This window comes from Acanthisitta chloris, unplaced genomic scaffold (assembly GCF_000695815.1).
Source record: "Acanthisitta chloris isolate BGI_N310 unplaced genomic scaffold, ASM69581v1 scaffold40874, whole genome shotgun sequence".
Taxonomy (NCBI): domain Eukaryota; kingdom Metazoa; phylum Chordata; class Aves; order Passeriformes; family Acanthisittidae; genus Acanthisitta; species Acanthisitta chloris.
The window spans coordinates 260-11,150 of record NW_008668348.1 but is presented as its reverse complement, the minus strand read 5'-3'; the positions used below and the strand labels follow the sequence as shown (position 1 = coordinate 11,150).

Here is a 10,891-nt window from a genome sequence, read left to right as displayed (position 1 = left end):
TTCCTAGCTGCTGCTTAATAAAAATGGCCCGTGAATTGTACCAATGTGTTACTTACTATAAATTGTCACCAAATGCTCCATGTGAGCATCTGCCAGCATCGGGTGCCTCGTGGTCTGTCTGCTTCTGCAGCAGCTCTTGTTTTGAGTGTTGACTTTTGTTGGGGGGAAATAGAGATGTCCTGCTCTTGGTAGATATGGGATTTTACGCCTTCCCTTCCTTCTCCTCTGGCTTCACTCAGGTTTTTGTATTCCCGTGGTGGAGCTGCCTGAGGGAGCCTATGTGAGCTCAGCCCCAGCCTCTCCAGCAGTGTCCTACTCCTGCAGCCCCTCGGAGCAGGTTCCTCTGGGCCCTCTGACACCAGTTTGGCCCAGTTGCTGCTCCCGTGGGAGGTGTGATTCCCAGGCAGCTGGGAGTGTGCTCACACCCTGCTGAGGCTGTGGTAACACGGGGAGTGTGTTCTTGGGCGCTGTGAGGTGCTGAGCACTAATGAACCTCAAGAGATGGTTTGTCTAACAGCACTGCAGCTGCGAGGTGCAGGGAGGAGTTGCTATAGAAACACTCGGAGATAACAGCTCCTCCAGAAGCCCCTGAATGTGCAAACAGAGGGTAGGGGCAGGTGAGCAGGTGTCAGCAGGCGATGGCAGCAGGAAAAGATGAAGTGCTTCCAGGTGTTGTGGGATTTACCTTGGCTGAGGTGGGAGCAGTGGAGGCACAGCCTCCTCACTCCCTCCCACCTGCTTTGCACTCCCTGTGCATCCCCTGAGGCTCCTGGGGGTCCTGTGGGGGCACAAATGCCACTTGGCTGCTTCTGGCAGGCAGAGGTGAGGTGACCCAAACCAGAGCGGTGTCCCCTTGCCTGCAGTGTCATTGTCCTGTCCTCATCCCTGCAGCACCTCCCAAGAGGTATGAAGTTCCCACCTGGCTGTGGAGGGAGCTGGAATGTGGGAATATTCATGGCTAGAGCCCAGGAGAGCAGAGTCCATGACTGCCTGCAGAGGTCCTGGGGCAGGAGACAGGGAGCAAAGTTTAGGGGGTCCCAGAATATGCTGGGGAAGAAGCAGAACTGGAGGAGGAGTCCAATATCATCACCCCAATGGAGCTGTGCATGAGATGGGGGAAGAAATGCTGCTAGTGTCCCTGGTGCTCCCAGCACTCTAGGTGTTCCTAGTACCCTGTATGCCCCTAGCACCCCAGGTGTCCCCATGACCCCTGGTGTCTCTAGCACCCTGTGTGCCCCCAGCACCCCTGCTGTCCCCAGCACCCCTGTGTGTCCCCAGCATCCCTGGTATCCTCAGCCCTGGGATTTGCAGCTCTGAGAGGACTGAGGCCAAGAGCATGCAAGCAGTTCTGATCTTTGCTCTCCAGGGATGACTGGACCCAGAGCTCTGTGCCACAGCTGCCATGGCTCTGCTCCTCACCCCCTTCCCTTGCCTCTTTTTCCCAGAATTTTCATCCCCAAGAAGCACCGACAGCGCTTTGACGAGGTGGTGTCCCAGAGCCTGATCAGCAAGCTGTGCCGCTCCAAGAGTGAACAGCACGCGCCACAGCCGCAGCGAGGACCACCAGGAGCGGCTGCTGGTGTCCACCCGCGCCAGCTCTGTGCCACGCAGCCACGAGGAGCTCAGCAAGAGCCTGCGCAAGACCACCTCGCTCATCACCAGCAATGTGGCCTCGGGGGCTGCCCGCAGGTAACTCCTCTCCTGGGCACACTCCAGCCCGGGGCAGCAGCAGATGGTTCGGTGCAGAGGGCAGCGTGGGGAAGGGATGCCAGGGAAAGGGAGAGGCGTGAGGAAAAGGGGATGTGTTCGGTGTGAAACCCTCCTGGAACTGGGGCGAACAAACACCTCTTCCTCTTGAAGGCTGGATGGGTTTGTGCTCCTTGTCCCAGCTCTGGGTCACCCTTTGTGTCCTCTCACTGTTGTAAGGCTGGATGGGACGAGCCATGTGAGGAGCTGAGGTGGCACTGCAGGCTGAGAGGGGATGTTGGCTCCTGTGTTGGGTGGCATGCAGAGTACCTGGCTGTGCCAGTGGGCTGCAGGGTGCCAGGGCACAGAGCAGGCTGACAGAAGGTTGTAGTGTCGGTCTCTTTTGCCAGGTAACAAGCGCCAGGATGAGAGCCTCAAATTCTACCAGGGGAGGTCTAGATAGAAAATTAGGGAAAATTTCTTCACAGAAAGGTTGTCCAGCCCTGGCACACGCTGCCCAGGGCAGGGGTGCACTCACCATCCCTGGAGGTGTCCAAAACCATGTGGATGTGGCACTTGGGGATGTGACTTAGTGATGTAACTGGTTCGAAGGTTGGGCTTGATGATCTTAAAGTTCTTTTCCCACCTTAAGAATTCCATGATTCTATGTCTGGCCCTGCCCCAGCAGGTGTCTGGGTGTGAGGCTGTGGGAGGAAGGACAGACAATCCCTGGAGCACAGGGATTAACCCACTTCCCGTGCCCAGATGGCCAGACCTCAGCAGCCCCCGAGGGCGCAGAGCCCTCCCGTGATGGCAGAGGCTCCTGCTCCATCCCAGGCCCAGCTCACCAACAGGAGAACAGGACTGGGGAATCCAGGCTGTTGGGCTCCAGCCCACCTTCCCGCCAGGATAATTTTCAGTGTGACTTGTCCAAAATGCAATTCCAGTACAGTTTCCCTCCTTTCCAGTATAGGATTTTTCTGGTTGTAAATTATCTCAGTAATGCTGCCTTCTCCCAGCTCCCTGCTGGAACAATTCCCAGCTGCCATTGGCCTCTCAGCAGGGAGATTTCCTAATGCTCCTTCCAAAATATCCTAGAGGAATTTAATGTCTCTCTCATCAGCCTGTAAAACCTTTGCTCTCTGAACCATGTCTCTCTAATTCTGTGTAATAAAGAATCACAGACTGGTTTGGGTTGGAAGGGGCCTAAAAGATCATCTAATTCCAACCCCTATCTATATCTCTGTAGCTATATCTGTCTCCTTTAAGTAAATATATTTATCCCATGTTCCTCTTTCAAACCACATCTGAAAGACACTTTGGTGTCAAAAGGGACCTTGCAGAGACACTGGGAGTGTTGGGGACTCAGGAGACACCTGGGCTAACAGGGTTGTGGAGGGGCTGGGGAAGGAAAGTAGAGCCAAATCTTGAGCTCTGGTGTCCCGTTTACTTTTTGCACCTGCAGAACTGTGCGAGTTTACAAAGGCAACAGGAGCTTTGGCTTCACTCTCCGTGGCCATGCCCCAGTGTGGATTGAGTCTGTCCTGCCAGGTAAGAACAGTTCCAGCCACAAGGTTCAAAGTCACTCAGTGATCTCTGCTCTGAGCTTGAAATGTTTAGTGCTGTTTGCTAGAAAATAGCAAAAAGAACTTTTCCAAGGTTTAGTGATGGAGTTTCCCAGTGGAATAATGAGCGTCTTTGGTACAATTTAGGTTGGGTTCATCCACTCCTTGTTTTGAAAGGTGGAAAATGTGTGTTCTGTGAATATACTGGAATGGCACCAATGTTGCCAGTGCAAGGGCCCAACCCACTTGGATAACCCAGCTGCAGTGGATGCCCTGCCTGGGGGTGTCTCTGGGCAGGGATGGGGAGCTGGGACCACATTCCAGCCAGTAGATGCCTCCAGCTGAAGCTCCTCTCTTCCCCATGTGTTTAGGGAGCCCAGCAGAGAAGGCTGCTCTCAAAGCTGGAGACAGGATCCTGTTCCTCAACGGCCTGGACATGAGGTAAGAGCTCTGCAGAACACCTGTGCCCAGGGGCAGGGGTGGCAGGGGCTGAGCACACACGTGTGGTCACCCTTGTGCAAGAGAAAGGAGAGCTGCAGGTCTTGGGGAGCTGTTTGCTGTGGTGCACAAGGAGGTTTGCCCCATGGGGACATCTCCTTTCATATTCTTTTGCAAAATCTGGCTCTGGGAGTAGTGTTTTGCTCCATCCCTGCTCCTCCTCTGATTTCTCTGTGCAAATAATGATGTATAATGCAGGACAAGCTATACAATTTGAGTCCTGACTGCAGCCACCCCCAGACTCTGATTTGAGCCACTGTGAGTTAATTTGTATGTGTTAAACACCTGGGGTTCTGCTTTTGAAAGCAGCAGAGTACCATGAGTCCCTCCAAGAATGGGATCATGAGCTTAAAAAGCCACATGGGAATCACATTTCCACTGAAAGTAACTTCTGTATATTATTTGTGCACCAAAGCAATGGAAGCAGAAGACCATGTGCTCCTCACCAGCACAGGTAGCAGTCTGTGTCCTCCAGCTGGACTCTCCACACAAGAAAACAAGAGCAAAGGGTTAGAGAAGGCTACAGGATAAGAGAGAGCGATGAATATTTAAAGGTTAAACATCTGATGCTGCTTCTGTCAGGCCTCAGGTTCTCACATTTCAGCTGATCCAGCAAACTGTTGGCTGATGCAGCACTGACACAGAATAGAGGAGAGCAGGCTGAGGGTTGTCTTCTGAGCCGTGTTTTGGCAGGCCTTGTCCTAGCCCAGCCCATACCCTTCTCCAAGGGCATCCCAAGATGGTTTTGCCTACAAAATTAAACTTTATATTCACCTTGAATTTTCTTTTCATGCAGAACTAGGACAAGCAAGGAGAGACCTGCAGTACTGTGTCACTTACAGGGAAACTCATTTTCTGGGTCTGGCTGTAGCTTAGCACTGGCTTCACGTGCCATGTGCTCTGCAGGGTGCCCACAGACATCCCCATGGCTTTTTCTTGGTGCAGGAAGAGTGGAGAGCCCACTCACGGGGCATGACCCAGGTTCTCTATTGGGAGGGCTCCTCTCTGTGCAGCACAGGTAGAACCAGGCAAAGATTGGGTGTAGAGATCCAAATCCAAAGGTTTGGATTCACATCCAGGGGAATCACAGCAGGGCCAAATCCTGCCTGGCTCAGAGCAGCATGAGGAAGCTTTTTCCAAGCTAAATGAAGGCAACTGAGAGCTCCCTCTCCCTGCTGCTCTCTAGGGAGCTGCTGCCCGCGGGAACAGACAGCTCTGACCCAGCTCTCCTGTGCCCACAGGAACTGCTCCCATGACAAGGTGGTGTCGATGTTGCAGGGCAGTGGGGCCATGCCCACCTTGGTGGTGGAGGAGGGGATTGTCAACTTCTCCAGCGGTAAGAGTGCAGGGAGAGGGTCTGGAGTGGTGGAGACCCCACACCAGCTCCCAAATTCCTGGTGTAGGAGGGAATTGCTGAGCACCTCCATAGGCTCAGTGGGTTTAAGGCGCTGCCTGGAGGGAGCTCCTCTCCCAGGGACATGCAGCTCGCTTTCTGGGATCAGGCTGAATCTCAGGATGGCTGCTTTCCAGGAGGGCTCAACCTGATGTGTGACTGTCCTTGATGTCCTTTGCAGTGTCCTTTCTGTGCAGTCTGTGCTGTGTACTTGGCTGCAGTAATCCAACCCTGTGCATCCATGGTGCTGTGCAATCCTGCAGCTGGGGATGGGCTGTACTCTGCAGGATACTTATCCTGCTGCTGCCATCAATAATTTAGCCCTGCTGGTGAGGAGGCAGCAGGAGCTGAGGGTGTGTGGGGCAGTGGGTGGTGGCAACACCCCTTCAGCACAGGGGCAGGGCCCAGCCCAGGGCACTGTGAGTCACAGGGGCAGGAGGGTCGCTGTGTTCTTGGGGTGCTGCTCCACAATGCATAGACCTGGGAATTAGGGACTGGCTCTTCCCTTTAGAGAAGCAATGGACTCCCCTGAATCACCCATTAGGATCCCTGGGATGCCAGCTTGAAACAAAACCCAGCACCTCACTGCTTCATAAAATCATGGAGTCCTGCAATGGTTTGGATTGGAGGGGAGCTTAAACTCATCTTGTCCCACCCCTGCCATGGGCAGGGACACCTTCCCAAGTTGCTCCAAGCCCTGTCCAGCCAACCTACAGAGCTGGTGGCACTCAAACTGCTCCGCTGCCCTCAAAAGAAAAGCTGGAATATTTTTTTGCAGACTCTGAGTCTCCTGAGTCCCCGAGCAGCTCCTCCTCCCTCACCTCCCTGCAGTGGGTTGCAGAGATTCTCCCCTCTAGCATCAAGATCCAAGGAAGGACCTTCACGCAGCAGCTGGAGCACCTGCTGACCCCACCTGAGCGCTACACCATCTGCAAGGCCCTGGAAAGCTTCTTCCAACATCGGTAACTCCATGGCAGCTCCACTCCTCTCATGCTGCTTCCTGGCCTGGTGCCAGTGCCCACACCAGGGTTGGTGTTCAGGCAGAGGCAGAGCTGGGCAGGGAGGCTGTCACACCAACTTCCACAGGGCATGAGTCCATCTCTGTCCAGGTGTTCTGCCTGAGGGCAGTGCAGATCCTTTGGATTTTGAGGTTAATTTGGTCAGCCCCTGTCCCTCATGGAGTGTCTTTGTTCACCCCAGTGGAGTCTCTCTTGCTGCCTGACTGTCCCTGACACCTGCAACTCCTGTTCCACCTCTTCCTGTAAATCTCTCCGTGTTCAGTCCTTGGACTGTCTTCTCACTCTTCTCAGCATCTTGGCTGCAGCATTCCCTTGCTGGCAGCATGGGAATTACTATGGCTGGCAGAGCCTTCGCCCCACAATGGAGCACATCCTCCTTGCCCTACTGCAGGGATCCAAACCTATCCCCTGGCACACTCCAGTCTTTCAATAGTGACCTTGTTTCCTGCCCTTGCTTAGTCTTTCACTAGTGTTTTATCACAGGCTGTCATAGAATCACGGAATGGTTTGGGTTGGAAGGATCTTAAGGCCTGTCCAGTCCCATCCCCTGCCATGGGCAGGGACACCTCCCACCAGCCCAGGTTGCTCCAAGTCCCATCCAGCCTGGCCTGGAACACTTTCATGGATTGAACAGCCACAGCTTCTCTGGGCAACCTGTGCCAGTGCCTCAGCATCCTTACAGGGAAGAATTCCTTCCTGTTGCAGACTGCTTTACCCTCCTCACTGGATTGGGTGCTCAGCCCTGCTATTCCCACAAAACCCCTGGAGACTTAGAGCCCAGCCACCCTCCCCAGTGCATTTCTCCCTCAGTCTGCTCACCTGCTGCTGACCCCAGGTCTTTCCAGGGTTTCTCTCTGCTTTCTGGTGCTCCCTGTTCCCTTTACTCACAGAATCAGGGAATCTTTAGGTTGGGAAAAGCCCTCTGAGACCATCAAGTTCACCCATTCCCCCAGCATTTCCGAGATCACCACTAACCATGTCCCCAAGTGCCACATCCACATGGCTTTTAATCCCTACACCTCTGTGAAACAACCAGTTCATGCCAAAGCCTCTGAGACATCCCAACTGCCAAGACCCCGTGTGGGAAGCCTCAGAGCCCTGGGAAGCAGTGTGGCAGGGCTGTGCCCAAGGGATGCCCTCAGTGCCCAGCCCTCTCTTTCCCATTTTGCAGGAACATTGACACTCTGATTGTGGATGTGTACCCCGTGCTGGACACTCCAGCCAAGCAAGTCATCTGGCAGTTTATTTACCAGCTGCTGACCTACGAAGAGCAGGAGCACTGTCAGCAAAAGATTGACAGGTTTCTTGGGTACAAGTCTTTGGCAGGTGAGAGGAAAGTCCCTGCACTCTGAGATGGACACACTGTGTCCCTGCAGGTCCCCAGGATCTCGGTCTGTTTTGCTAGGATCTGTGTAGTTTTGGAGTGACACTGTGTGGAGAGGAGAGATGGCACCAGAGTGTGTGTCCCTGGGAGCAGAGGCTTTTGGAAGCTGTTTGGGTCGTTAGAGGTGAGACAGTCCAGGAGGGGAATAACCGATTAAAGGGCAGTGTTCAGGTCAGGGAGGTAAAATAAGCAATGACACAGTGTCCCCTGGGATGTCCCCAGCAGTCAGGTGCATGCAAACATCTGTGGTTGGAAGAGGAGGGGAGTGCAGTGCTGCTCTCCCAAAAAGACATGGAAGACAGTCAGTGGTCCCCTGTCCCCTCCACATCACCTGGTTCTGTGGCAGCACAAGCCCCATGGTGCTTTGCTGAGGGCAAACTTGGAGTGACATGTCTTAATCTGTGCATTTGGGCTCTGAAGTGTGTCCAAATTCTTCCATGCTCAGCTGCTTACATTGATGAGTTTATTTTAGACTCAGCAAAGGTGAAAAAGATGCTGCCTAAAGAGAAGCTTTTGGGGAAACACAGCTTTTTTAGCAGCAAACAGAAGCAGCTTCAAGTCCTGGTGCACATCCTTCCTGTGGTGCATGGAATCCTGTGCTCCATGGACACTGGATTTGCTCCCTGGGTTTGCACTCTCAGTCACCACTGCTCTGTATGTGCAGAACCATGGCCCAACCTACCTGATGGGCTGGAGATTCCCAAGAACTATTGCCCTATAATTAGTGGATAAACTCAGAAGTTTGCAGCTGTATTTTAGGAATGCAGGGCAGGTATCCCCAGCCAGGGGAGGAGAAAATCTCCCTGTACCAGGCTGTTTCAGGCTGCTGTTCCCAGTTTCAGGCTGGTCTCTGGCTCCTTTCAGTGTCTCAGTTGATAGGGGCAGTCTCTGCCCATGAGAAGCTCCTGTTGTTCTGGTCCATTCTGTGTGTCTGTGCCTGGAAGAGTAATGCCACAGATCCCTGAATTTGGGCTTCCAAACTCCAGAGATCTCTGCTGTCTGTGTGTTGGGCTGTTGGGTACCTCAGAGCGTGATGCTCTCTTCATCCTGCTGCAAGCTTGAGCCTCTCCAAGCTGCCACGCTGAACTGCACCCAGACAGTGCATGGACAATGTGGTTCTTCCAGGCAGCATTCCAGTGCTGGCCTCACTCCCTCTTGTCCCTGAGGGCAGGAAGGAGTTTGCAGGGACCAGCCTAGCTCAGGACTGGAGTTTCATGTGCCCCATGGGCTGGTGGATGCTAATGCTGCTGGAAAAAGCAATTGGATGTCCCACTGTTGGCTATCCATCCCTACCCTGTGCTGACAGGTGCCTTTGGAACCTGCTGAGCTCCCTGGGGATGGTGCAGGATGGGGGAATGCCTGGGGGAATGGCAGGCAATGGGCTGGGGGAGCCCCCGTGCCATGGTGAGGGGGGACAGAGGAGCTGTGGGGTCCAGCAGTGCCTGACTAAGGTGTTTGTGCTGCAGCCGAGGCGGAGGCAGAGGATCGGTACCGCAGCTCCGTCCGAGGAGCATCCCTGTGCCGGGGCAGCCTCCGCACCCCCCGGCCCGAGGAGGAGGGGGCAGCAGGTGGGTGATGGAGGTGGGAAGGAGGGGCAGCAGGTGGGGGATGGGGGTGGGAAGGAGGGGGCTGGCTCCTGGGGTTGTGCCTGCAGTGTCCTTTGCTCTGCACCAAGCCAAAATCCTGAACTATTAGCAAGCATGAACAGTGGGAGAAGATGGAGGACGAGACGGAAGCCAGCACAGAGCCAGCACTGAGGCTCTGAGTAGAAATCCATGTTTTCAGAGACAGCTGAAATAAGCAATTCAATAAGAAGCTTCTTGGGCTGAGGATAAATATTTTTTCCAATCCTTTCTATTACTTGGACATGAACTGGTTCGGCTGGTCTGAGCCATCCCTTCTCCATGAACATTCTTGGACTCCCTCAAATTCACAGGGGGAACAGCATTTGTGAAATCCATGTGAGAAGGAGATCTGTTTCAGGGACACTTTGGGACACCTGATAAACCACATTCGTGACACAAACTCTCCCTCCCTTCAGAGGACACAGCATCCTGCCCATTGCTCTTGGCTGATTACAAAGGCCATTTGATCTGTGCTTATGACTTCTGACCACGACCTCCTCACCAGGGCTTCCTCACCAGGACCTCCCTACCAGGACCTCCTGGGCACATGGTTCTCCTCAGCTGTTGGGGGGTCTGAGGCTTTCCCCCAGGGAAGATCCTCTAACCTGCCTCCAAGGAGCACTTCTGGTTGTGATTACAGCATGGGCAGTGTCTGACAGCTGTGTGTGCTGCAGGCAAGCTGCTTGGCTGGGCAGATGTTCACCAGCTGTGGGGAGCAGCCCTGTCCTCAGCTGCCCTGAAGGAAGGGCAGAGCAGCCCGAAACTGTTGTGTTGAGCTTATCCCCACACTGCACTATCCCTTGGGATCTCCAAACGTGGGAGCTGGGGCAGGAAAGTCACTCCAGGTCCCAGCAAGAGTCAGGGGGACCTTGATGGGTCAGGAGCTCTGGACCACAAGCAGAGGAAGGGCTCCTGACTGGTTTGCCTCTTCCTTTCCCAGGCAGTGACACTGTGGAGGTCCCAGTTCGCCTGATCCCTGGAGAGAGACAGGCTGGAGATGGCACATCCCTCCCGGAGACACCCAACCCCAAAATGGTGTGATGGTGTGGGGATGAGGGGGGGACACCTCTGGGAAGAGCTTTGCCCATGTGTGTAGGACACTGTGTTCACAGGGAGGGTTAGCAGTTTGATTCCTTTACTGTTAACACAGGAAAGCAGGAATAAGGGCATGGGGAAGAATGTGTCTGTGAGTAACTGGTCACTGTTGGTGACTGACAGTGTCCCTACCCCAAAGCCCATCTCTGAGGTCACCTCCCTGGGCAATTGGTCACCTTCAGTGGGACTGGTGTCTGCCTTATTAACAGACAGTTAATTCATTAACAGTGGTGATAACGGTGTGGGTGACAGAAAAGGCAGAGTAGCTCAGGCTGGGGTGAAGCTCTCCTTAAAGAGATGGGGACTGGTGGGTCCATGGGGGCTGTTGTGTCCCCAGGACATCACAGGTCTCTGGGGGTGCACAAGCCCCACCCCAGTTCAGGCACGGCAGCAGCTCTCTGTCCTCTCCCCAGATGTCAGCTGTGTATGCAGAGCTGGAGAACCGCCTGATCGGCAGCTTCGCCGGCAAGATGGGCAGTGCTGCCCTGCACAGGGCATCGCCCCCGGCCTCGGAGCTGGCACACGCCACAGGTACCTTAGCGGCCCGCGGTGGGACAGGGGCAGCCTGGGGGGACCGGGTGATGGTGGGTGGTGCTGGCCAGACGTGTTCCTCTTGGTGCTGCTTT

The 10,891-nt window shown here is 54.4% G+C and overlaps 1 protein-coding gene across 1 annotated transcript; it reads left to right on the top strand.

Moving 5' to 3' along the window:
* Positions 1 to 1,445: 1,445 nt before the first annotated feature.
* Positions 1,446 to 10,796, top strand: LOC103800478 (delphilin-like; the record flags this gene model as incomplete). The annotated part of the gene is given in 10 exon segments (XM_009072855.1): positions 1,446 to 1,538; positions 1,540 to 1,689; positions 3,152 to 3,237; positions 3,623 to 3,692; positions 4,991 to 5,085; positions 5,921 to 6,104; positions 7,333 to 7,487; positions 9,012 to 9,126; positions 10,115 to 10,205; positions 10,679 to 10,796. Coding segments are annotated over 10 exon segments (1,157 nt in total), but the record flags the coding sequence as incomplete, so codon positions are not given.
* Between the last annotated feature and the right edge of the window lie 95 nt (positions 10,797 to 10,891).